This window comes from Dasypus novemcinctus, chromosome 10, assembly GCF_030445035.2.
Source record: "Dasypus novemcinctus isolate mDasNov1 chromosome 10, mDasNov1.1.hap2, whole genome shotgun sequence".
Classification (NCBI taxonomy): Eukaryota; Metazoa; Chordata; class Mammalia; order Cingulata; family Dasypodidae; genus Dasypus; species Dasypus novemcinctus.
Window position 1 is genome coordinate 58,896,720 of NC_080682.1, and position 27,773 is coordinate 58,924,492.

Consider the following 27,773-nt stretch of genomic DNA (forward strand, 5'->3'; position numbering starts at 1 on the left):
AATGAGAATTCTTTTAAAAATTTATTACCAGACATTTCTGCTAATAGATTTTTTGGGATACCAGTTGTTTTGCATCACTGTAGTAGTAAAGTCAGTGTCAGGTCCAGAGAGAAGCAGAGAAGTATATCATAAAACAAGGTTTAACTGTTAAAGCAGCACCCTGTTTATAGAAAAGAGCTCAGGAGGAATATTGGCTGTAGAATCAGAAAGACTTGGCTTCAGATTCTAGCCCTGAACCACGCCACTTACTAGCTGTGTGGATCTGGACAATTCATTTACGCTCAGTTTCATCTTCTATATATTGGAGATGACAATTTATAATACTGCTACTCATTACTGGCACAAAGACGTTAGCTATATTATTGTTAAAATATTTCGTTTTTAGCATGATCCTTTAAAATAGGAAATTTTGTACTCACCTGACTTTTTTTTTTTTTTAATAAAGCAGTTCTTAAAATGTTTCCTCTAGAGTTGCCTGAACTATAGAGAAAAGTGAAGTACATACCCAAAGATTTGAGCAAAGAGTCTGCAGTCAGCACAAAATTAGTTTTTATTTTAACATTAATGTGCATGCAGCACACACTATAGCCATCTTTAATAGTAAAATATTAATCTTGAGGGAAAACTATCATGTCAAGAAAATATGTCAGGTCTTTATTACAACAGGTCTTCTGATACAAAGCCTCATATCCACAAGCTACCCCCAGATGTCTCAGACTAGAGATGTCCAGATAGCGTATCATGAATGTTACTTTACAAGTGGCAAAAAGTCAAAACAGAGAAACAAACCCACAACCACAAAACCTAAAACACAGCAGTTTCCTGTAGGCAAGGGACATTTTAAAAACCAAGTCCCTAACATGCATTTTACCCTGAAAATTTATTTGCAGACCTGATTTAAGCTAAGAAAGTTAAAAATCCAGTCTGTAGCTAGAAATACAGTGGAAAATCGTAATTATGAATCTAAATTTTATAATTTTACCTGACTTCTTCTTTTTCTCAGAAGTAGTATCCAAAGCAGTTAAAGAAGTAGAGATGTTTTTGTAAATATCATGACTGCATACTCCAGGATCTTCTTCGTCAGAAGAAAATGAAGATAAGTGTTCCAAGTTTTTCGATTCACTATCATTTTTTTCTGATGGACTACTACCCCCAGTTTCAGACACTAAAGGCATGGGTGTTGTAGATGAAGTCTTTGGAAGTGGTGGGGGACAAAGTGTACGAACAATCTGGGTCCCTGGTCGTCTAGTCCTATTAGGCATTCGTACAGCAAGGGTGGAAAACTGCTGCTTGGGCCCAGATTTCAGAAAATCTAAGAAAGAGGCAATAAATCCTGTCTTGACTTCTGGCTGTTTTTCCTCTACTTCTTTGATCTTCTGCCTCATTTTTTCTTGATGCTGATAACTATCATGGCTGCTTTCTGAGGAAGGAGGAGTATATGGTAAATATATATCTGTTCCCCTTGGATTCTGGCGTTTGCCTTGGGCAGGTCTTTTCAGCTGTTTCTGATTATTGTTGTCTTCCTCTTTAATTTGCCCTTTTCCTTTAGCTTTTTTCTTTTGAAGGTTAAAATGCATTATTTCTTGGTTTTCTTCTTCAACCTTGACATTGACTGCATCCCCAGGTTGGGTCACAGCCAACAGTGCAGGGGCACTCCGAGCTGGGTTCATTGACACACCACCATCATCACCCCCCAAGGTGAATTCACTCTCTGATGCAGCACTCTCTCCACTGATACTTCTACTACTAGAAATGAACTCATGGTTTCTGTTATTATTTAACGTATTATCAACAGGAACTTCACTGTCTTCTTCAGATTCATGATTAGTAGCAGGGTGTTTTTTGACTGGGCCAGAACTTTGCTCCTGGCCTTCATGACTTGGTCTAACCACTGGTGAAGTTACTTTGGATGCTATATTTTGACCAGGTGTTTCAATATGCTTTTGGTCAAGAGTCAATCTTGACTGAAGGGTGGGCATTGGTGAAAGGTTTATAGTAATTTGACTTCCATTTAAGGAAATATCATTTATATTCTGTGGCTTTCCTACATTAGCTGCTATGGTGGTAAAATCTGAAGTCACATGCCTGGTATCTAATGACTGTTGAAAATGGGATTTAGAATCATCACCATTTCCAATAGCTTGAATGGTTTCATTTGAAGTTGATTTGGAAAAATCAGAAGATGTAACCCCACAAGCTGCTGCTGTAGCTGCTAAGATATCATCTACATTTGATAAAATATTTCTTTCATCACTGAGAAGCATTGCCTCTGGGAAACATATTGATCCAAGAGAAACAAACTGATTCTTTGAATCATTTTGATTTGTTTCACTAAAATGGTCCTTCGTTGTTAGATGTTGTTGTAATGGTTTTGAAGAATCAGAGAGGTCCATTTTCATAATTTCAGAATTTTGAGGATGGAGCTGCTGCTGAGAATGCTCACCATTGCTCTGAATAATATGACCATCCATTTGAAGGAAAGAATGTACTAGTTGTTGAGGACTTTGAACACGCGGTACTTGTAAAGATGCCTTTACTTGTCCTAAACCCGCCTGCAGTATTGACTGCTGAAGAATTTGTAAATCACAGGCAGAGTCTAAAAGGACCTGTGTATTAGGAAGAGACACCTGATGGCCATGCCCTAAAGAATGAGTTGGAATCTGAATTTGAGATGAGGGATTAATTATTTGATCATGCTGTTCCTGGATCTTGGCTTCATGTACCTCATGCATAAGAGAATGCTGCTGGTTTAGGTCTTTAGTATTCAACCTCACTTGTGGGGTCTGCATTAAATTAGTTGTCTTCTTAATATCAAGGGTTGCTGCATTATTTACCTGACCAATTTGTTGGTTAAGTTGTGACACTGAACCAACCATGCTTTCTTCTTTTTTTGACCCTTGAAGAACAATTCCAACAACTTGCTCTTCAATACGGGAATTACTTCTGATTACACTCTGAGAATATCTGTCATCTGCCTTTGATACCTTATAAGCTGATTCTTGAGTATTAATTTCCCCATCAGATAGCCTTTGGGATGATGATTCGAGAGATGTTTGTGGCTGCAATACCTGTAACTCTTGCATTGGAAAATCATTTTCCTGCTTTGAAGATGTATACATATTTGAGTCAAGTTTTCTTTCAGAATAGGACTTTGGATCAGGAGAGGGCATGTTATTCTGTAATGTCTGACAATGAGTAGAGGATGCAAAAGATGGTGACTGGACAGCAGGCAAAAACTTTTGGGAGTGGGGAGATGATGACCCTGGAGTCTGAGCATTTTGGGAAGGATGCATAGAAATATAATTCTGGGTTGGGCTAGACACTGGCAAATTCTGAGCCCGAGAGGCAGAAGAATAAGAAAGAGAAGGAGCTGTTAATGCTAGGGATTGCCCTGAAGCATAGCTTTCTGAAGGACTAACAACTGATAGAACTTGTGACTGAGATGCATAACTAACCTGTGACTGACTAACTGGTGATAAATCCTGAGAGTGACCAGATGAGTAGCTTTGAGATTGACTAACTGAAGACATATCTTTTGTTTGAGCAGGATAATTCTCATTTGTAACTGAAGATAATACCTGTTGTTGATTAGAAGAATAACTAAGTATTTGATTTTCAGAAGTTACAGTCTGAGATGACCCAGAAAAAGTCAATGTTTTATATAAGGATGGCAACTTTTCAACCTTACTGGGCCTATAAACCTGTGAATGAACAATGGATGGCACATTATGTGGCTGTACTACACCATAATTTTGGGACTGGCTAACTGATAAGAGGCTTGGTAGCTGTGCAGTAGAATAAATTTGTGCTTGGCCTGATATTACAGAACTCTGGTTATGTAAAGGTTTGGGATAGCTTAGTGTTTGCACAGGAGGAATTATACTTTGAGGTTTGGGGATCTTAGTTGACCTTGGTGGTTGTTTTATAGAACAGCTTTTTCCTTTTGTAGTAGAAGGAGGATAACCTGGTGATGGAATTGCAGATGAATAAGACTGAGCAAGTTCCACTGAGACCTGGGAGGACTTCTGTTGCAACCCTCCATTGCTCACCTGAGTAGACTCTCCAATTGAACTACAGGACAAAGGTGACTGCCTGGTTGTTTCCTGAAAATTACCTACACTTGCATTTGATAGATAACTATGTAAGGAATGCTGTGAACCAGTCAGTTGTGCCTGAATAGACTGGCTACCTGAAGGCCGCTGATGGTGTTTAATAACACTACATTCTCGAAGAAGAGCTCTTTCAATGGAGGCAGTAGAACTAGTAAATAGAGTTGAACTGTAGGCTTGAGGAGTTTGCTGGGCTCCCCCAAGTGCTGAAGGCAACAAACTAAATTGAGGTTGTAAAAGATGGGGTGCAGATTCTTGAGCTGAACGATATGTTGAAGACTGAGGTGGTATGCTGTTACTTAATGCAGAACTGCCCAGGCGCTCAAATGCCAAAGCAGTGGGAACAGTTCCCTGGGAAGTCTTGATTTGTAGCAAAGGATCATGGGGATTTAAAATTCCATTTGATGCAGTATTAAAAGTTGAATCCTGAAGCACCAACGGTGAGGTGGTAGCAAAGTTTCTATTGCTGAAGGTGGTGGGATGTTGATAAGCAGAGAGGGCAGATGGTGGAAGCGTTCCAGTGGTTGACAAAGGTCCAGTAACAAACAGCTCAGTTGCTGCTGAGGAATGCATTCCTATGAAAAGGCAACATAAAGATCTGCATAAAATCAAAAGCACAAATACTTAAATACATAAGTGACTTATAACCCTAGCCCATCAAAATCTCTATTAAAAAAGCCAAATTGGTGCTATGCTTATTTTGAAAATTAATTTCACAATAGCTAGCTTTCTTAAAGCAAAAGAAAGTTACAAAGGTTCAGAAATTCTCATCTATAATTGTTATTACATGGAGTTGTTAAGGCCATATGAAAATTAAGAAACCAGTAAAATGTATACAATCTCTAGTGGTTAATTTACCCTACAATACGAATGCAAAATACTGACAAACTAAAATGTACATAACATTAAAATTGAAACATCAATACTAAATTGCCTACATTTAACATGATAAATTGATAAGTAACATTAAGGGAAACACTGCAGTTTCTTTTATCAAAATGTATGCATTTTTAAAATTTTATGCATTTCAAGTTTTGACTTCCTATAAAAAATTCTCAGTAACAATAGATGCATGCTTGCCACAAAAGGCTAAGCAGAAAATATTAAAGTACTGCCAAGAAAAGATTCTTAACATTTCAAGACAGAATTCTAGCAATATATAATAAAAGTAAAAATGCATATGACCTTGTGATCCAAAAGTTCTACTTCCAGAAATTTATCCTATGGAAAGAAGTGGTCACAAAGATATTTTTTGTAGAAAATATTCATCATAGTTACTGTTTTTAATAATAATAAGTGGAAATAACCTAAATTTCCATCAATGGGATAGTGTAAGTAATTATGGTATATCCTAATAATAGTTGCCATAAACACTGACTATACATTTTGATACTGAAAGATATCCAAGAAAAATAAATAATAAACTCCTACTACTCTCTAAAAAATAGGACTGCAGTTAGGAACTATCCTATCCATTTTATATAACTTCGTATTATTTTAAAAAGTGTCCATCAAAACAATGAAAAGTGATTTTCATTTTGGAGAGTGAGGGGAGGGGAAGACTATGACTGAAAAACATTTTCACTTCTTTCAATGAAATGTCAAAAAAAGTACTATGCTACTACAGAGATATAAAATACCTACTTGCAAAGGAAGGAATGAGTAAAATTGGAATTAACCTTAAAATAATACAGGAACTGGAATAGATTTTGAGATCATCTAGTTCAACACCCTTGCTACAGCTAAGAGGAAACTGGAGCCCAGAGAAGTGATATGACTTGCCCAAGATCACAGGGCTGTTTAGTGGTATTCATGAAACTTCAAACCACTTATTATACTGCTTTTTTTTTTTCAGGTACCAAGGCCAGGATTGAACCTAGGACCTCCAATGTCGGAAGCTGGGGCTCAACCACTGAGCACATCAGCTCCTCTGAGTTCAGTTTTTCCTGACTGAACCCAGGACCTTCCATGTGGAAGCAGGCACTCAACCACTCGAGTCACATCCACTCCCCTCCAATGCATTTTTTATTTCAACAATATCTCCTTTGTTGTGTGTTTAGGGGGTGGAAGCAATATAAAAAGTAGACAGCAATAAAAGGTAAAAGTTAACTAAATTTAAAGTTATAACCAATTCAGGGAAGTGGATGTGGCTCAAGCAACTGAGCTTCCGCCTACCACATGGGAGGTCCTGGGTTCGGTTCCTGGTGCTTCCTGGAGAAGATGAGCAAAACAGCCAGCTGGCGAGATGGGCAGGAATGGCAAGCTGATGCAACAAGATGATGTAACAAGGAGACACAAAGAGAAAAGACAATGAAAGACACAACAAAAGTAGGAAGCTGAGGTTGCTCAAACAATTGAGTCCCTCTCTCTCACATGGGAAGACCCAGATTTGGTTCCCCATGCCTCCTAAAGAGAAGATAAGCAGACACAGAGAGCACACAGCAAATAGATATAGAGAGCAGACAGTGAGCATGAAATAATGGGGGGGGGGATAAATAAAAAATCTTTTAAAAAAATTATAACTGGTTATGTTATAATATTTATTCTAAAGTAAGAACTGGTATCATAATCGTATGAAAGAACCAGTTGTAATTACAGTGGTAACTGACATCCTCACAGTTATGCCTAGAATGTGGAAGAGGTAGTTATGAAGGCCAGAGAATATATGTGCCTAAAATAGTGGGTAAGGTGCTTATATCACTCAAAATTCTTGTAGATACAAGAAAGATGAAAGGTCGTTCTCACTTGACTTACTTCTGCATGGTTTATTAGATCACTGTAGAAGGGAGTTCTAGGGCCATACATTCATCAAAGTATGCTAGCAAAATAGATTCTGAAATGCAGGTAATGCCATATTGTAATTTCAGACAGTCCAACTGAAAATGCTCCCAGTACTAATACCCTCTTCCAACTAATAGCATATTTGTGTGTATGTTCTTATCCCGGTTTCATTTTTATTTGCCATTCACAGTACATTAGTTTAGATCCAGTTTAATGCACTTAAAATCCATTAATCTTTCTTTTAAGTGGGTATGTAACAGTAAAATCTGGGGAGTAGGGGGTGAGGCAAAAAAAACAACAACACCCCACAACCCTTTCATCTTACTAACTTCATATTCAAAGCCCTTTCTGAATTCAACTATGGGGACAGATACAAATTGGAAAAGTGAATGTTTTTAAATTGAAACCTAAGAAACAAAAAACAAAAAAACCCAAATTGCATAAGAAAAAAACACTTTACAGAAAGTGTTGGCTCACTTACATGTGAATTAAAAGCTTTCCTCTCCTCTTTAAACATATACATAATAAAATAACAGATTTTCCTTTATTCTAAACATGTTTTAATTCTTAGTATCAGGTTTTAGCACTAAAATATTGATTAACAGAAAGTCTAACTATGCAAAATGTAAAATTATTTCAAGAAACAAAAAATTAAGCTATTGGGTTTATGTTTTAGTTCACACTAAAATATGAATTAGCCCCTTAGAAAACTTTGCTAAGGCATGCTGAGAAACTCTATCAATGGAATTTACACCAGAATGATAAAGTATTTCCTATGACTATTTCTTAAAATACCTTTTGAAATATGACATTTCCCAGCCTTTGGTTTTAAAATTAAACCCTAAAAAACAACAAAACTAACCTTCCTGTCACTCTACAAAAAATCATGAGAGGAAACAGCTGAAAAGTGAAATAATAATAAATTAGTAGAAAAGGGCCTAAAGACCTTGTAATTATTGCTGGAAAAAAAATGGGTACAATGTAATAATATGAACTTTTGCAATGGCTTTTAATAAACTAGTGATTAAATCTGTTCAATTAAGGATATTTTAATATAACACTAATGATGAAATCAGTTAAGATTGTTTTTTACTATACTACCAGCCCTGCCTTAAGTGACTAAAATAAATGACATTTAATATTCGCTCCTCAAGTAGACCTGCAAGTATTTAAATAGCCAGACATAAAACTTTACATCAGAATATGTCTTTAATAATTATCTACCTTCTTTAATTTTAACCTGTTAGTCTTCACCAGAGTGCTAAAACCAAATTTCTGCCAGTAACAAATACTTACTTGAGTTTTGTCTATCTTAAAACTGAAAAATTCCAGGTTTTAAAGGTTACTGGAAGATAACATCACTCTCAGTCATACTACCATGATGACAAGACCATAAAAAAGTCTATTTTGGTCAGTATTTTTATAGGACTCAAAAATTCTGAAAACAAAGAATCACCTGTCTGCCATGATGGAGCCCTGAATTGCGGTAAACGAGGAGTTCCTGAAGGAGCAGCCTGAACAGTTCGGGGTTCAACAGCAGATAGAAAGTTCACCACTGAAGATTCTTTAGTGTTAGTGGCAGCACTGTTCACACTGGTATCAAATATTCCAGAAAGACCTACATTTGAAAATAAAATATACCTCAAAGTAAAAATATACATGTATATAAAATTATATTATTAACCATATTTTAAAGAGGAAATTCTGAAAATTGAGGCCAAAAATTTTACAACCTTAGTTTAGACATCATTAGCATTTTATTTTGAAAGAGCTAACAAATATTAACTTGTCCAAGCACATTCTACATGAAAAAGATCTACACCCTATTAAAAGTTAGATATTTCCTCTCAATGAAAGACAAAGCTTTTAATCTTATTTTCATTTTAACATTTCTCATAGCATGGCTCTGTCTTACATACATTCATGATCCAACACATGAAAATGGATTTTTCTAACTATTCACTAAATGTACACAGATTCATGGTATATTTTACAAGAGAAATGTTACCAATTGGTTGAAGTGTAGCAGCATATCCAGGAAGGTGATGTGAGGCTGCAAAAGTCTGTCTCTGAAGATCTGCTTCAGAGTGTGAGGGATGTCCTTCTTCATAGCTTAGACTAAAGGATATTAAAAAAAAAAAAAGTGACCAAAAACATATACCTAAACCATATAGGCAGATCCAAAAGTTTCTAAGAGAGTAACTATCAAAGTGACAAAAATCTTTGAACAAATTCCTGAACTGTAGATTAGTATATCAAACATGGTCTGACAATACTGTCACAATGGGAAAAATATATTAAAGATATTCTAGGAAGAAAAATGATACACAATATTTTCCTTAATTCAACTTTAAGGCAAACAGAATCCTTTTACTAGAAGAGGTAACATGGTACAGTGGAAAGAGCAATATCCTGGAAAATAGGAGAGGTGAATTCATTGTTCAGGTTCTATTCCTAGCTTACAGAGTGACTTAATCACTGTGAGACTACTTTCTTCATCTGTACAAAAAAGTCTAGATAAAATAATCTTTATGGTCCTTTTTAATTTTTACATCCTACAGAATATCAGATAATTTTAATTCAAATAAATTAATAATTAACACTCTTCCCCAATAAATACCTAACATAATTTCAAGCTCAAACATTCTGAGTAACTCAGAACAAGACTGTTTTTCTCCTTGATTTTTATTTTGAAAAATGTTAAACTCACACACACAAAAAAACACCTAAAAGAACAGGACAATCAACACTCAAATAACCATCACTTAAGATTCAACAATTGTTAACATTTTGTCACATTTCTTTTATCTCTTTTTCTGTACACAACACACACTTAACTTTTTTTGCTAAACTATTTGAAAATAACTTGTAGACATCATGACACTGCATCCCTTAAACTTCAGCTATATCTCCTAGGAATACAAACCTTCTCCTGTATTACCAAATATCATTATTAGACTTGAAGATATTTAACATTAATTCAGTAACTTGTAATATACAGTTCATATTCCAATTCAAGAATTGCATTTGGTTATGTTTCTTTACATTTAGATTGATGCTTCCACTTGCCCTCAATCCCAGGATCCCTTTCGTTTCAATTTTATGACATTCACTTTTTTTTTGAGGAATCCAGGTCAGTTGTCTTGTAGGATATATCAAATTCTGGATTTGTCTGATTGTTACCTCATGAGAAGTATGTAACTGATGTTATGTACATTGTATTGCATCATGTGAAGAGACACTTAGTGTCTCATCGTTGGTGATGCTAACCTTGAAGTGATTAAGGTGCTGTCTACCAGATCTTTCCATGTACTTATTTTTTTTCTCCTTTAAATCAGTATGCAAGACAGTTTAAAAAATCTTGTTCCCAAGAGCTAATAGTTTTAGCTATCATCCACTGATGATCCCAAATGAATTCAATTATTACACTATGAGGATAGAAATGGTGGTTTTCTAATTATGTCATTCAATATTTATTAGTTAGCATTCCTCTGTAAAAAAAGGGTCAGGGGCTTAACTTCTTTTCCCCCCCTTTTCTCTCATTCATATATATATATATATATAGTTTTGTTTTAGGAGGTACCGTGGATTGAACCCAGGATCTCATACATAGGAAGCAGGTGCTCAACCACTGAGGTATACCAGCTCCCCTCTCACATATATATTTATATATACTATTTAAAAAGTAAATATATTATACTTTTAAAAGCTGTATCACTGTAGATTCCTAAATTTTCTTTATTCAGTGTGTTATAATCCATTACTATCATTCTTTTTTGATGTTCAATGTTTCCCTTCTATCCTGTGTCCTTTTGACATGACCTTCTTGGTGCTTAAACACAACCTTACAGAAGATATTTCAGCCTCATCTTATTATTTTCCCTGTCCTGGACCTCAAATCAGTTATTTCTAGAAGGAACCTTCCTTTTTCATGAGTAATAGAATTTGGGTACCAAGATCTCCATGTGAGTTGTGCTCAATGCCTAGAATGTCTTTGCTTCTAGTCTCTTTTTGTAGACATAGCATGGAAATATGCACCTTTTATAAATCATGTGTTCATACTGACAATTCTAATTCAAATCTAATATATTCTTCTTCACCTTTGCCCTTTCCACATGTCTATTTCCTTTCCCACAATCAGAATCCTTGTTCCCAACAATAATATATTTACTCAGTAGCTCTATCTGAAAATATTATAACACCATCTTTACCAAAAAGCAAACCTAAGTTCATGATTTCTTCACAGTGCTTTTTGTCCCCAAAATACATCCCACTAATGTTGTATAGTTAAGAGAACTCATTTAAAAGCTACTTAAATGATTCTTTGCATGGTTATGTTATTAGATATAGGAATTAGATTTTGTTTCCATTTTAAGGATTCAATTTTAGAATATATTTTTAAAAATCCTTTTAACTTAAAAAAAATTTTATTAAGGTTTAAAGTACATGAAATAAACAGCACCCATTTTAAATTCAATAAGTAATCCAATCAAAATGTAGAACACATCCATCACCACAAAAAGTTCCATTGTGCCTACTGTAGTCAATACCCTTCTTTACCTCATTCCCAAACACAGGCAACAACAGATAAGCCTGCTGTCACTACAATTTAGGATTGCATATTCCAGAATTATATATAAATGGAATCATACAGCATGTACTCTTTTGTGTTTGGTATTATTTTTGAATTCCAAAAATAGATATTGGATTATGCTTGTAAATTGTTCTGTTCCTCTGGGCATATTACAGTATATTGGATTCAGAGGTTTCACTTTAAGGCTTAGACTGGGCCATATCAGTAAGGACTGCACCACAGAGAAAGGAAGTTGGAGCTTTGATCCTGGAGCCTGGGAAGTAAACACAGGGAAGCAGATACATGAGGAAGGAGAGACACCTCCGTTAAACACAGGCTGAGGCCTCGGGAAGAGATGAGCCGTTCGCCTGATAGTCAATGGCTGGCCTTGTGGTAAAAGCAGGGCAGCTGAGCTGGAAGAGAAATGAGCCCCAGGAAGTACAGAATCTTTGCAGATGACAGCAGCCATCTTGCTCCCAACATGTGGCAACAAACTTTGGTGAGGGAAGTAACTTATGCTTTATGGCCTGGTATCTGTAAGCTTCTACCCCAAATAAATACGCTTTATAAAAGCCAATAGAGGGAGGCGGACTTGGTCCAGTGGTTAGGGCGTCCGTCTACCACATGGGAGGTCCGCGGTTCAAACCCCGGGCCTCCTTGACCCGTGTGCAGCTGGCCCATGCGCAGTGCTGATGTGTGCAAGGAGTGCCCTGCCACGCAGGGGTGTCCCCCGCACAGGGGAGCCCCACGTGCAAGGAGTGCGCCCCGTAAGGAGAGCTGCCCAGCGCGAAAGAAAGTGCCGCCTGCCCAGGAATGGCGCCGCACACACAGAGAGCTGACACAACAAGATGACGCAACAAAAAGAAACACAGATTCCCATGCCGCTGACAATAGAAGCGGACAAAGAAGACGCAGCAAATAGACAAAAAGAACAGACAACCGGGGTGGGGGGGTAAGGGGAGAGAAATAAATAAACTTAAAAAAAAAAAAAGGCCAACAATATTCTGGTATTTTGCATCAGCTCCCCTTTGGCTGACTAATATAGTCTGGTTTCTTTCATTCAGCATATTTTTGAGATACATCCATGTTGTTGTATCTATGAGTAGTTCATACCTGTTCATTGAATTATATGAAAACTCCATCACGTTTATCCATTCACCTACTGATAACATTTTAGTTAGGACTACATTTCCAGTTAGCACTACTATGAATAATCCTTCTATGAACTTTATATACAAGTCTTTTATGGATATATATTTTCATTTCTCTAAATTAATTATCTTGAAGTGGAATTGCTAGGTGAGACCGTTTTACCCTGCATGTATCAACATCAATGTATCAGCAAAGTATCAACATTCCAGTTGCTTTACAGTCTTGCCAATATATCTTTTTAGTCTTCTTAATTTTAGCCATTCTATGTGGGTATAGTAGTATCTCATGGTGATTTAATTTGCATTTTCCTGATAACAAATGATGAATAGTGTTTTCATAAGCTTACAGGCTATTCTTTTAGCTTACCTTGTGAAGTTTGTTTAAATTCTTGCCCTTAAAAAACAAATGAACAAACAAAAAACAAGTCTTAGGTTGTTCACCAGCTTACTAAATTGCAAGAGTTCTTCATATATTCTAGAACCACATTCTTTGTCAGATATATGTATAGCAAGTATTTTCTCCCAGTCTGGTGGCTTGCCTTTTCATTTTCTTAATAGTGTCTTTCTTTTTCTTTCTTTAAGGATTTATTTGTTTCTTTATCTCTCCCCACCCCCCACTGTCTGCTCTCTGTGTCCATTTGCTATGCGTTCTTCTGTGTCTACTTGTCTTCTCTTTAGGCAGCACTGGGAACATATACTGGGACCTTCCAGAGTGGGAGAGAGGTGCTCAATCTCTTGTGCCACCTCAGCTCCCTGGTCTGCTGTGTCTCTTATTGTCTCTCCTCTGTGTCTCTCTTTGTTGCATCATCTTGCTGTGCCAGCTCTCCACTTGAGTCAGCTTGCCATGCGGGCCAGCACTCTACTCAGGCCAGCTCGCCACATGCCTTCACCAGGAAGCCCCAGGAATCAAACCCTGGACCTGCCATATGGTAAACGGAAGACCAATCACTTGGACCACATCTGCCTCCCCAATAGTGTCTTTCATTAAAAAGATTTAAATTTTGATCAAATCTGAATTACCAATATATTTTTTTAAGAGTCAGGTCTATAAATAATTTGGCACAATTTTTGTATTGGTGTGAGGTAAGAGTCAAGGTTCACATTATTTAGACAAAATTAAGATATAATTTGTACACAGTTAAAATTCATCCTTTCTAGTGTACATTTTAGAGAGTTTTGACAAACACATAAACACCATCAAAACCAAGGTAGGAAAAAAGTTTCATCACCACCAGATTCCGCTCCTTTGTAAGTAAACTCCTCCTATCATCCCTATGACCCAAGAAACAACTCCTCTGTTCCTATAGTTTTGCCTTTTCCAAAATGCTGTATAAATAATTATACAGCATATAGCCTTTTGTGCTTGGCTTTGGCTTCTCTCGCTTCGCTTAATGACTTCTGAGATTCATTCATGTTGTTATTTACATCAGTAGTTTGTTCCTTTTTATTGCTGAGCAGTATTCCATTATATTAATTTACTGTCAGTTTTTCTCTTCTACTCCACTCACCCAACTGAAGGACATTTCCCCCAGTTTTGGGCTATTAAAAATAAAGCTGCAATAAGCATGTACATACAAGTTTTTATAAAAATGTAAGTTTTCATTTCCCTTGGGAATATACCCAGGAGTGGAATTTCTGGGTCATATAATTCCATATTTAACATTTTGAGGAACACCCAAACTGTTTTCCAATAATGTCTGAATAATTTACATTCCCACCAGCAATATAGGAGAGTACCAAATTCTCCACATCCTCTTCAACACTTGTTATTGCCTATACTTTTTATTATAACCATCCTAGGGGCAATCTTACCAAGTAATCTAATCAAAGGTGCTTTAATTGAATTTAATACAATCAAACAGTATCACACCCAGAGAAATAGATTAGTTTACAAAGATAATCTCCCTTTTTGGGATTCATAAAATAATCTCGAACTGCCATAATGTGAGATAGGGGTCCAACTTCATCTTTTGCTACTTGTTTTAATTTAACTATAATTTAAAATCTTATAAAAATCAAATGCCAAATAATATTTTCAAAATACTTCTACCATTTGATCTGCTTTTCCAGTTATCAGAGTAATCGTTCTCTATATTAAAACAATCTACACAAATGTATTTCCTAGCTCTGTCAGATTATAGAGCCTAGAAGCAATGACAGCCCAGTAGCTATGATCATGCCTAGCTGCATGACCTTAGTTTCTAGTAAGTTTTTCCAAAAGCAGGAACCAGGCAGGGCTCTTTGGAGAAATGGCTGATTCTAGGTAGGACTGGATCCAGGAATATATATAAGATAAGCCTGAAGCATCCTGTAGACCAGAAAGTAAGGAAGTACTTGAAACAAATCAAAGTAAAACTATCTCCCTCAATGAGAGGATGTTAAAGAGACATAGGAGCACCTGAAAGAGTTCTCAGTGGCCAAAGCTGGAACAATTTAGACGACAAAATAAAGCAGTATTGGTTTGTAACCCAAAGTATCAAATAAATATCCATGAATCTATACTGACATAAATTAATAATTGAACAAATAAATGAGGGAGACAAATCTCCCTTCCAGAAGAATTGCAAATAATTTATGCAGATACTCCATATTCACAGGGAAGGATAAAACATCCCCTTTCTTTAAGTGTGGGCTGAACATAGTGACTTCCTTCCAAAGAGTATAGTATCAAAAATGGGATAAAGAGTAACTTCACAATGTAGAAACCTGACAAACACAATAACAGTCAGGTGATCAAACTAATATCAACAATGACAAAGCATGTTGACAATACATGCCCCTGATATGATGAGAAAAAAATGGCACTTTATCTCTGTGATCTCCCTACCAAAAATGTATAACCCAAGCCTAATTATGAGAAAAACATCAGACAAATCCCAATAAATGGACAGCCTATGTAATACATACCAGTATTCCTCAAAAACAAGGAAAGCCTGAAAAAGTGACGTAGGCTAGTGTAGCCTAAGGAGACATGACAACAAAATATAATGTGGTTATATATAGAGAAAAACACATTAGGTAAAAACTAAGGAAATCTGAATAAACTATGGACTTTAATTAATAATAATATATTGGGAAGCAGACTTGGCCCAGTGGTTAGGGAGTCCGTCTACCACATGGGAGGTCCCCAGTTCAAACCCCGGGCCTCCTGGACCCGTGTGCAGCTGGTCCACGCGCAATGCTGATGCGTGCAAGGAGTGCTGTGCCACGCAGGGGTGTCCCCGCATAGGGGAGTCCCTTGCGCAAGGAGTGCACCCTATAAGGAGAGCCGCCCAGCGCGAAAGAAAATGCAGCCTGCCCAGGAATGGCGCTGCACACACAGAGAGCTGACACAACAAGATGACGCAACAAAAAGAGACACAGATTCCTGTGCCACTGACAATAACAGAAGCGGACAAAGAAGAACACGCAGCAAATAGACACAGAGAACAGACAACTGGGGTGGGGAGGAAGGGGAGAGAAATAAATAAATAAATAAATAAATAATCTTTTTTAAAAATCAATATTAGTTCCTTAATTATAACATTATAGCATTCTAACATATAATTATAACATACCATTCTAACATACAGGAAACTGGGTATTGGGAACTCTCTGTACTGATCTTCTAAATTGCTCTATAAATCTAAAACTGTTAATAAAAATATGTCTTTTTAAAAAAACTCTGAACAAAAAAACTTCAAGAGAATAATTATCAAGATAATTTAAAAATATCATGTTTTAGCCCACAAACTTCTCTGCTTGCTTTTTATAAAACTACGCTAACTCCGTAATTTCTTTTGAGTTTGTGGGTTTTGGGTTTTTTTTTTTACCTTTTTTTTTTTAAAAAAAGATTTATTTTTTATTTATTTAATTCCCCTCCCCTCCCCCGGTTGTCTGTTTTCTGTGTCTTTTTGCTGCGTTTTGTTTCTTTGTCCGCTTCTGTTGTCGTCAGCGGCACGGGAAGTGTGAGCGGCGCCATTCCTCAGCAGGCTGCTCCCTCCTTTGCGCTGGGCGGCTCTCCTTATGGGTGCACTCCTTGCGCGTGGGGCTCCCCTATGCGGGGGACACCCCTGCGTGGCACGGCACTCCTTGTGCACATCAGCACTGTGCATGGGCCAGCTCCACACGGGTCAAGGAGGCCCGGGGCTTGAACCGCGGGCCTCCCATGTGGTAGATGGACGCCCTAACCACTGGGCCAAAGTCCGTTTCCCTTTTTTTACTTTTTATCTTCAAATAATTTAAAAATATAGGACAGTTGCAAATATACAAAACCCATACAGAGAATTTCAACATAACCCCACCCAAATATCCAGACGCAACAAGTTTTAACATTCTGCTATATTTGCCATTTCTATCCATCCTTCTATTAATCTATTTTCTAACATTTGAGATAATTTGTATAAATCACATTCCTTGAACACAATACTTGCATGAACATTTTCTAAGAACAAGGATATTCACTTATATAACCTTTTTTTTTTTTTTTTTTGAGTTACAGCCAAATCTTTATTTAAAAATCTGATTTGCCAACTTAGCATTTTCCTCCAACTCGGGAAGCAGAAACCTTCATAGGCTTCACAATCTTTTGTGGGAGCCTTAGCAACAGCCATTGCTGTCTTTTTAGATGCCTGCTTAGCCTTTTTTGCTTCTTTGGCAGCCCTGATAGCTTGTTCTTGCTGAGCCTTTCTAACTTTGGGTTTCTGATTCCTCTTGGCCATAATATCAGCAAGGGATATACCACTGACAGCCCTCTGGAATCTGACTGCATGGTGAGTTATCTTTTTTTGAATTCTTCTTACTGTCCCTTTTTATGCTTTTTTCTGTAGAGGACAGTCCAGTTTATCTGCCAAGGGTTCCACTTGGAAAGGAACGCCAATTCACATTTTGCATTAAGAAACTGGAAAACCTTCCCCTTGGTCCTGGCATAGCACCTCCCATGTCCAGGATAGATCTCATATCCACTGAAACTGCAGAGCTCAACCTTCATGGTTATGGATGCCAAGGAACAAGGAAGATGGCTAGGAGCTATGCAACCTCCTTAACACTTACCAATTATTTTTTTTAACACACAAGGAATAATAATACCTTTTAACTCGCCTCCCAGAGCCTGCTCTTGCCCTCCCTCCATTCACAGCCCGAGTCATCTTCTTAAAAATAGTAAAGTCAAATCATAAAACTCTGCTCAAATCTTTCCAATGCCTTTCCATCTCACCACAAGTAAAACCCAAAGTTATTACAATGATCCTCAATAAACTATGTGCTATAGTTGCTGGCCCCTTACCTTTGATTTTAACTCTTTTCCCCCTTTCTTTTACTTCACTTCAGGTACACTGGCCTCTTTCCTCTCCCCTCAAACTGAACAAAGAACAAAGCTGGTTCTTTCCCTCATTTCTCCTCAGGTATCTGCTCAAACTTTACCTCACTGAAGACATCCCTGACCATCTGACATAAAATAATATCCTTCTTCTTTCCGCATTCCCTAATCCTCTTTGCTTGCTTTATTTTTCTCCACAGCACTAATAAACATTTCTCAAACAATATATTTACTAGTTTGCTTATAATCCACTAAAATGTAAGCTCTAATTAAAAATAAAATAAAATAAAATAAAATAAAATGTAAGCTCTATGACGGCAGCATCTTTGCTTTGCCCACTGTTACATCCCAAGCAGTCAGAATAGCATCTGGCAAATAGGAGGTACTTTTAAGTGATTAAAATGCATGTTCAGTTTCAGAAAAGAAATCTTTTTCTTTTTAAAGGAGACAGCTTAATCCAGGACTTCATACATGGGAAGGAGGCGCTCAACCACTGAGCTACATTTGCTCCCCAGAAACCATCTTTTAAATTAGAGTTCTGTTACCTTTCAAGCAAATGTTAACTGAGTGCCTACTTGACCAACAGACATCTGGCTAAGGGTTGGGGGTTGAAAAATGAAAGGTTAACCCAATAGGTCAGTTCACTCTAATAAACAATTGAATACCATGAGACTTTTATTAATGTAAATTTTATGTATTGCCTGAGTTTTATATTAGGCAGAGATCTGCTTGGGCCACCATCCGAAGTGTTTAATTATTGAAGCCCAAATTAAGAGAGTTCTATACCAAGAATCACAAAGATAACAATATAGAAATATGCTCTCAACAATTTTATAAATGTTTTTTTTTTTACAACTTATATATAAGCACAATGGAATAAAGATTACATGTGAGATAAAAATTAGCTTTGAGCAAAGCAATGATAGTCACTCAATATTTAACCAGTCCTGTGCCTCCCTAAAACAATTCAACACAGAATTACAATACAGACCAGTAATTCCACTCCCAAGAGAACGGAAAATGTGTTCACACAAAAATGTATACATGAATCTTCATTGCAGCATTATTCGTAATAACCAAAAAGTGGAAACAACCCAAATGTCCCTCAATTGAAAAATGGATGAACAAAATATGGTATAACTATACAATAGATTATTATTCAGCCCTAAAAAGAATGAAGTTCTCATAGAAACTATAACATGGATGAACCTTGAAACTACTATGCTAAATGAAAGAAGCTTGACACAAGAGGCCAAACATATTGTTTGATTTATATGAAATGTCCTGAGAAGTCAAATCCATTGATAGAAATTAGACTAATGGCTGCCAAGGGGTGAAGAGAGGGAAGAATAGGGAGGGACTGCTAAAGAGTAGAGGGTTCTTTTTTGGGATGGTGACACTGTTCTAGAATTACTGCTGATGCTTGCACAACCTCGTGAACATACTAAAAATTGCTGTATTATGCACTTTAAAACGGTTGGTTTTAAGGTATGTGGATTAGATCGCAATTAAAACATCACCTAACTTTAATTAGTAATCACTGGTAATTTCCCATGAGCTGTGCAACATTATCAAGCTTGGAGGTGGTTATGGATAAGCCTCATCATGAATATCTTAAATCCCCTATGACTGGCCCATCTTTAAATAATAGGACTTTTGGGATGCAGATTTGGCTCAACTGGTAGAGCCTCCACCTACCATGTAGGAGGTCCAGGGTTCAAACCCAGAGCCTCCTGACCTGTGTGGTGAGCTAGCCCACCGCAGTGCAGACACACACAAGGAGTGGCGTGCCACACAGGGGTGTCCCCCGCGTAGGAGAGGCCCACGCGCAAGGAGTGCACCCTACAAGGAGAGTCACACTGTGTGAAAAAAAGTGCAGCCTGCACAGGAGTGGCGCCGCACACACGGAGAGGTGACATAGCAAGATGATGCAACAAAAAAAGACACAGATTCCCAGTGCCACTGACAGGAATGCAAGCGGACACAGAGAGCAGACAATGGTGGGGGGAGAGGGAGAGGGGAGAGAAATAAAGAAATAATAAAAATCTTAAAAAATAAATAACAGGGACTTCTTTTTCATCTATATATAATATCTTTATTGTTTTAAAATAAGTTTTCAGAAGGCATTAGCCCATGTAATAATGTGATTGTCACTGGTTTGTGAGATTGTTTTTTAAATGAAAGCCAAATTATTTTTTTAAATTATCCTAAAAAAAAAAAAATCCCTTACCCCAAAAGATGGTCACTGTTCCTAATTCCTGTTATTTGGAACAATGTATAGAGTCCCCCTTGAATATGTGCACATTTATTTAAGATAGGACCTACTAGGACCCAGAATAGCTTTTTTGCAAATCAAAGCCATGATAGGTGATAGAACTCTTGCCATCCCCTTTTAAGGTCCAAACGTTACATGAGCTAAGGCCTAGAAATGAATGCACTAAGGGATATAAGAATCACATTGGCCTCAACTTTCACATTTCCAGCCTAGCATATAATTTAATCTTCCACTCTTTCCCCTGTCATGAGTGGGGTATGGACTCAATCTTGAGGATAAAGCAGGTCAGAATTTTGCAGGAAGTGGGAGAGAATGATCTTTTTTCTAATTACTGTAACTTAAATGTTTAAAAAAAGACCTTTTCCTCAAAATAAAAACAAATTAAAAAAACAAATTATTCAGTTACCATTCTCTATCTTGTTTACTAAATATGAAAAATTCTTTCCCTGACATTTAATCTAATTTGATTTAACAAAAACTTTTAAAGCAGATGATAAAGTGGAGACAAGCCTCAACTAAAATGGCAGCTCATGCGAAAAAGATGGTATATAAGGAAATATGATTTTGAATACACTATTGACAACATTCTCTTTTAAGTTTTCTATCCAGATATTAATAACGCACACATCTACTGTTTGAGTAGCCTATTCTCATGCTCATAATCCTTAAGAAATAAGTACATTCCAAGTTTAAAATCAGCAAGTTCCATGAAATAGCTTAAATCCCAGGCAAACAAGTCAGTACTTGCACACAAGCAATAAGTTACTTAAGTGCTGAATGAATGACAGACTCATTGATAGATTAGGTGGTGGGAGGTTGGGTTAGCTCAGACAAGGGATAGACAATGGCACTTTCTATTGAAATGAGGAAGGACTGTAGGAATGGGGTGGGAATTAGAAACAAGAGGGCAAAAATCAAGAGTTTAGTTTTGGCCTTCTTGGTTTTCAGATTAAATGCCCATGAAACATCAAAGTATCAAGTAAACAGGAGCTCAAAGGAGATCTCTGAGCTCGAGTAACAAATCTGATTCTTCCACTTTTGTTCTAGAGCTCCTTTTCTCAGGGGTTTCCCCCTCTGTGGTAGATTGAGTTATATAGCCTAATTTAGACATGTTCTTAATTTTATCTCCCATTCCTGTGGGTGTGAATCCATTGTAAATAGGACTTCTTGAATATGTTAATATTACTTAAGATGTGGCTCCACTGAATGAGGGTGGGCCTTAATCTGGATTACTGGAGACTTTATAAACAGAAAGCTGCTGGGAACAGTCAGAAGCAAGAAGTTACCAGAACCTGGAAAAGAAATAAGAGTACATCCCCATAAGATGGGAAAACCAAGGAATGCCAAGGATTGCAATCAAGGGAGCACCAGAATGCCAGGCTTCATGAAGAATTCAAACCTTGCCAATACTTAGATTTTGTATGTCTAGACTCAAAACAGTAAGTCACTAAATTCCTACTGTTTAAGTCAAAGCATTGTGTGGTATTTGTGACAGGCAAACACCCTCCTTCAGGAATTGCTCCTCTATCATATCAGTCTTCGCTACTGAATCATTTCTATCACTATTTCCTATCTTTTTAAAAATAACACCTTTAACCCTACACCATTCTCCTACTACCCTAACTCCCCCCTCCCCACCCTTTTCTTCTTTACAACCACTCGGTCTCTGCTTCCTCTCTTCCCAGTTACTCCTCAAATCTCCTCCCACCCTCTTCAGATTTGGCTTCTGCATCCTCCGTTATTCTGCAACTTTTGACTAGGTGACCAAGATCACATTTCCAGGAAACAATCTCTTGTCTGGGCTTCTCTGGAATTAGATCTTCTTGTGCTCCTCATTCTGTCTCTCTTCTGCATTTCTTCCTCCTTTACCCTCTACAACTTACATAGTTGGGTAAAGGTAATACACCACCAACTTATAAAGTTGGTATTTCCAATGCCTTTTCCCTGGGAACTCTCACTTCTCTCCCTATCCCTACGTGATTTTGTAGTTGCTTCTTCACTAATCCTTGATAAGTAGTAACATTTCCTACTGATTTATTAAAGTTAGCATTTATTTACTTTAAAAACTCTAACCCTTTATATATATTAATAGGAAATTTTCCCACCTTTTGCATACTAATGAGACTATTAGATGATCTAACCCTAAGATACAGGTTAAATCCTGTTTCTGTCTCACTTTAGAACTAGAATAAACTGGTTCTGGGCACTAGGACATGCACAGTTAAAAGAAGCTTGACCTAAGGTCTACCTTTGCTTCATTATAATAGTAAAACTCACATCCACAGCCACAATTGCACAGCCATTTTCTTACATACGATCTATTGGCAAGCATGTTTTGAAACAGCGCGTGCTCAGCTTCGGCCCACTTCCTATCCAGTGTAACCTCACTCCATCTACCTCATTTTATTAAACCAGCCCCCACAAAAACTCATAAAAATTAGCACAGCTTTCAGCTTGGGAAGACTAATATGAGAAAACTACTGTCCTCCAGTCTCTGTTAGTTAGCCCTTGCTAATAAACAATAAACTCTTTATTTCCTCAAAATCCTGGGTCACTGTATTGACACTGGGTGCAATGGGCAAGGATTCACTTGAACAATTTCAACCACATTTTTCACCATGGCTTTAAATATTCCTGTGCCCAACTTCTTCTAAGGAAACAATCAAAACTACTTGTAAAAATGTACACTAAAATGTTTATAACAACAACATTGTTTACAATAGCAATCAAGAGTGGACAACTTTGACATCTAACAATGGAGACTAGTTACACATATTTTATATCCATACAAGGGGCTATCATGCAGCCCTTAAAAATGGTGTAGTCCAGCCTGACAGAGGAGAAAGGTGGGAGAAGTTCATCACTTCCGGGGCCATTGTGGGCAGCTTCAGCCTCCATAGCTTACAGCACCAACTACATCCTTGACTCTTACTACACAACAAGTAAGGGATAAAAGATAAAAAAGCCCTAAACTAAAAGGAGAAACGGTACCCAGAATAAACACATCTAGCAAGACAGATAAGAAAACACCAGATGTTCTATCCAGTGGTACACTGAAGTCTCCAACTATTATTATAGAGATGTCTGTTTCTCCCCTCAGTTTTGTCAGTGTTTGCCTCATGTATTGTGGGGCGTCCTGGTTAGATGCATATACATTTATGACTGTTATTTCTTCCAAGTGAATCATCCCTTTTATTAATATGTAATATTCTTCCTTGGCTCTAATAGCAGTTTTGCTTTTAAAGTCTGTCATCTGATGTAAGTATAGCTACCTCAGCTTTTTTTGGGTTACTGCATGCCTGGGTTATCTTTTTCCAACCCTTTACTTTGAATCAGTTGGTATCCTTGGGTCTAAGGTGATCTTGGGTTTTAACTGTCATTTTATTTTCACCACTTTTTTGACACTTTTAGTTACTGTTACTGATACAGTCATCATTTCTAGACTCTCAGTACTGGATAGAACAGAGAGCTTGACTACTATGATAAATGGGACTAAACCTAATAGACATATATAGAACACTGTACCCCAAAACAGCAGGATATAAATTCTTTTCAAGTGCTCATGCATCTTTCTCCAGGATAGACCATATGCTGGGTCACAAAACAGATCTCAATAAATTTAATAAAATCAAAATTATACAAAGAACTTCCTCAGATCATAATGGAATAAAGTTGGAAATCAACAAAAAGCAGAAAAAGGGAAAATTCACATATGTATGGTGATTAAACAATATACTCTTACATAATCGTTGGGTCAAAGAAGTAATTTCAAGAGAAATCAAGAAATATCTTGTGACAAATGACAACGAAACACAACATATCAGAACTTATGGGATGCAGCAAAGGCAGTGTTGAGAGGAAAATTTATAGCCCTCAATGCTTACAATAAAAAAGAAGAAAGAACTAAAATCAATGACCTAACTACACAGCTGGAAGAACCAGAAAAAGAAGAGCAAACTAATCCCAAAGCTAGAAGAAGGAATGTAATAAAGATCAGAGCAGAAATAAATGAAATTGAGAACAACAATAAAAAACAATAGAATTAACAAACCCAAAAGTTGGTTCTTTGAGAAGACTTAAAAAAATTGACAAACCCTTAGTTAGACTAAGAAAAAAAAGAGAGAAAATGCAAATAAATGATCTACACAATGAAAACAGGAACATTACTATTGACTCCACAGAAACAAGAGAGATCATAAGAGGATACCGCAAACATCTTTATGCCAAAAAACTAGACAATGTAGAGGAAATGGAAAAATTCCTAGGAACATACAAACAACCTACACTGGCCCCAGAAGAAATAGAAGACCTCAACAAATTAATTACATGTAAAGAGATTGACAAAGTCATGAAACAGCTCCCCAAAATGAAGAGGCCAGGACTAGATGGTTTCACAGGTGAGTTTTACCAAGCATTAAAAGAAGATTTAATACCAATCTTACTCAAGCTCTTCCAAAAAACTGAACAAGAAGGAACGCTACCAAACTCATTCTATGAAGCCAATATCACTCTAATACCAAAGCCAGATAAAGATAAAATGAAAAAAGAAACTTAAAGACCCACTTCTCTAATGTATACAGATGCAAATATCCTCAACAGAATACTTGCTAATGGAATCCAACAACACATTAAAAGAATTATTCATCATGATCAAGTACATTTTATACCAGGCATGCAAGGGTGGTTCAACACAAGAAAATCAATCAAATCAACATAATATACCACATTAATAAATAAAGAAGAAAAACCATATGATCTTATGGATTGACACAGAAAAGGCATTTGACAAAATACAGCATCCTTTCTTGATAAAAATAAAAGATAGGAACTGGAGGAAACTTTCTCAACATGATAAAGTCCATATATGAAAAACCCACAGTTAGCCTTGTACTCAATGGTTAAAGACAAAGCTTTTCCGTTGAGATCAGGGACAAGACAAGGATGCCCATTGTCGCCACTGTTGTTCAGTATAGTGCTAGAGGTTCTAGCTAGAGCAATCAAGCAAGGAAAAGAAATAAAAGGCATCCAAATTGGAAAAGAAGAAGTAAAACTTTCACTATGCGCAGAAGATATGATCTTATATCTAGAAAACCCCAAAAATCTACAACAAAACTGTTAGAGCTAATAAACGATTCCAGTAGAGTGTAGGATACAAGATCAATATGCAAAAATCAGTGGTGTTTCTATACAATTGTAATGTGTAATCTGAGGAGGAAGTCAGGAAAAAAATTCTATTTATACTAGCAACTAAAAGAATCAAATATTTAGGAGTAAACTTAACCAAGGATGTAAAGCACTTGTATTCTGAAAACTATAATGCACTGCTAAAAGAAATTTAAAAAGATGTAAATAATAGGAAGAACATTTTGTGTTCATGGATTGTAAGACTAAATATCATTAAGATGTCAATTATACATAAATTGATATACAAAGTCAATGCAATCCCAATAAAAATTCCACCAGCATTTTTTCAACAAATGGAAAACAAGATTATCAAACTTATCTAGAATGGTAAGAGGTCCCAAATATCCAGAAACATCTTAAAAAGAAAAGTGAAATTTGAAGGCTCTCACTTCCAGATTTTAAATCATACTACTTAGCTGCAGTGGTAAAAAACAGCATGGTATTGGCATAAAGACAGACACATCAAACAATGGAACTGAATTGATAGTTCAGAAACAGATCCTCACATCTATGGCCAAATGATTTTTGACAGCCAGTCAAACCCACCCAGCTGGGACAGAACAGTCTATTCAACAAATGGCGCTGGGAGAACTGGATATCTATAGCCAAAAAAAAAAAAGAATGGATCAAAGACCTAAATATAAAAGCAAGTACCATAAAGCTCCTAGAAGAAAATGTAGAGAAACATCTTCAAGACCTGGTGGTAGGTTGTGGATTCTTCAACCCTTACACTGAAAGCATGAGCAATGACAGAAAACATGGATAAATGGGACCTGCTCAAACTTAAACACTTCTGTGATTCAAAGGACTTAGCACATGAAAAAGTGTTCCATATCACTAGCAATTAAGGGAATGAAAATCAAAACAATGACATATCATCTCAAACCACACAGAATGGCCATTATTAAAAAACAAACAGAAAAATAAGTGCTGGAGAGGATGTGGAGAAATAGGAACATTCCTTCAGTGTTGGAGGGATTGTAAAATGGTGCAGCCTCTGTGGAAGACAGTTTGGTGGTTCCTCAGGAGGCTAAATATAGAACTGCCATATGATCTAGCAATTCCTCTACTAGGAATATGTCCAGAAGAACTAAAAATTATGACATCAACAGATCTGCACACCAATGTCCATAGCAGTGTGATTCACAATTGCCAAAAGATGGAAACAACCCAAGTGACCATCAACCAATGAATGGATGAACAAAATGGAATACTATGCTGCATTAAGAAGAAATGAAATTGGGACACATATGATAACATGGATGAATCCTGAAGACATTATATTAAGCAAAGTAAGCCAGACACAAAAGGACAAATATTGCATGGTCTCATTAATATGAACTAAATACAAAGAATGGAGTTAAAACCTAGAGTTTTTAGGAGGTAAGAGGAGGGTTGAGAAGAACCACTGATGCTTAATGAATGTAGAAGTTTGTTTGTTTATTTATTTATTTATTTATATTTATTTAATTCCCCTCCCCTCCCCCGGTTGTCTGTTTTCTGTGTCTTTTTGCTGCGTCTTGTTTCTTTGTCCACTTCTGTTGTCATCAGCGGCACGGGAAGTGTGGGTGGCGCCACTCCTCAGCAGGCCGCACTTTCTTTCGGCACTGGGTGGCTCTCCTTACGGGTGCACTCCTTGCGCGTGGGGCTCCCCTTCGCGGGGGACACCCCTGTGTAGCACAGCACTCCTTGCGCGCATCAGCACTGCGCATGGGCCAGCTCCACACGGGTCAAGGAGGCCCGGGGTTTGAACCACGGGCCTCCCATGTGGTAGACGGACGCCCTAACCACTGGGCCAAAGTCCGTTTCCCCGAATGTAGAAGTTTTAATTAACTTTACTGTAAAAGTGTGCAAATAGAGTTGATGGTAACACATTATAGTGAGTTGCACCTGGTTTATAAATGGGATTGTGACTGAAAAGGTTACTCTGGGGAAGTAAATGTCAGTTGAAAGAAAGCTAAAGGATAATCTAGAGACTGAATAACACAGTGAACCCAGAAGTGAATGAGAACTGTGGCTGAGGGTACAAATGAAAGAGTGTCCTTTTGTGAGCTAGAGCAGATACACATCACTACTACAGTGTGGTGGGAAAATGGAGAGGCATGGGAAAACTGCAACTGGTATGACCTATATGACCTATAGACTGTGGTTAACAGCAATACTATAATAATCTTGCATCAATGCCAAATATGTACTATGTTGATAATGGAGATGCACGGAAAAGTGTGCCAAATGTATGCACCATGGTTGGTGGTAATAGTCTGATGATATTATCTCATAATCTGTAACAAATAACAAATGTTCCACCACAGTGTGGTGTGTTGGTGAACAGGTATTGTATGGGAATTCTACACATGTGCATTATTGTTTTTTAAGTTCACAACCACTGTAATAAAAATACATT

At 37.1% G+C, this 27,773-nt stretch overlaps 1 protein-coding gene across 2 annotated transcripts in view; it reads right to left on the bottom strand.

The window, feature by feature from the left end:
• Nucleotides 1-27,773, bottom strand: part of QSER1 (glutamine and serine rich 1) — a 107,451-nt gene that overhangs the window by 40,684 nt on the left and 38,994 nt on the right. For both annotated transcript variants that reach the window (XM_058305596.1, XM_058305595.1), the window contains exons 2-4: nucleotides 8,899-9,008; nucleotides 8,347-8,508; nucleotides 983-4,684 (exon numbers count right to left, since the gene is read on the bottom strand). In XM_058305596.1, coding sequence (XP_058161579.1) covers nucleotides 983-4,684; nucleotides 8,347-8,508; nucleotides 8,899-9,008 — 3,974 coding nt within the window. The remainder of the gene's footprint in view (nucleotides 1-982; nucleotides 4,685-8,346; nucleotides 8,509-8,898; nucleotides 9,009-27,773) is intronic.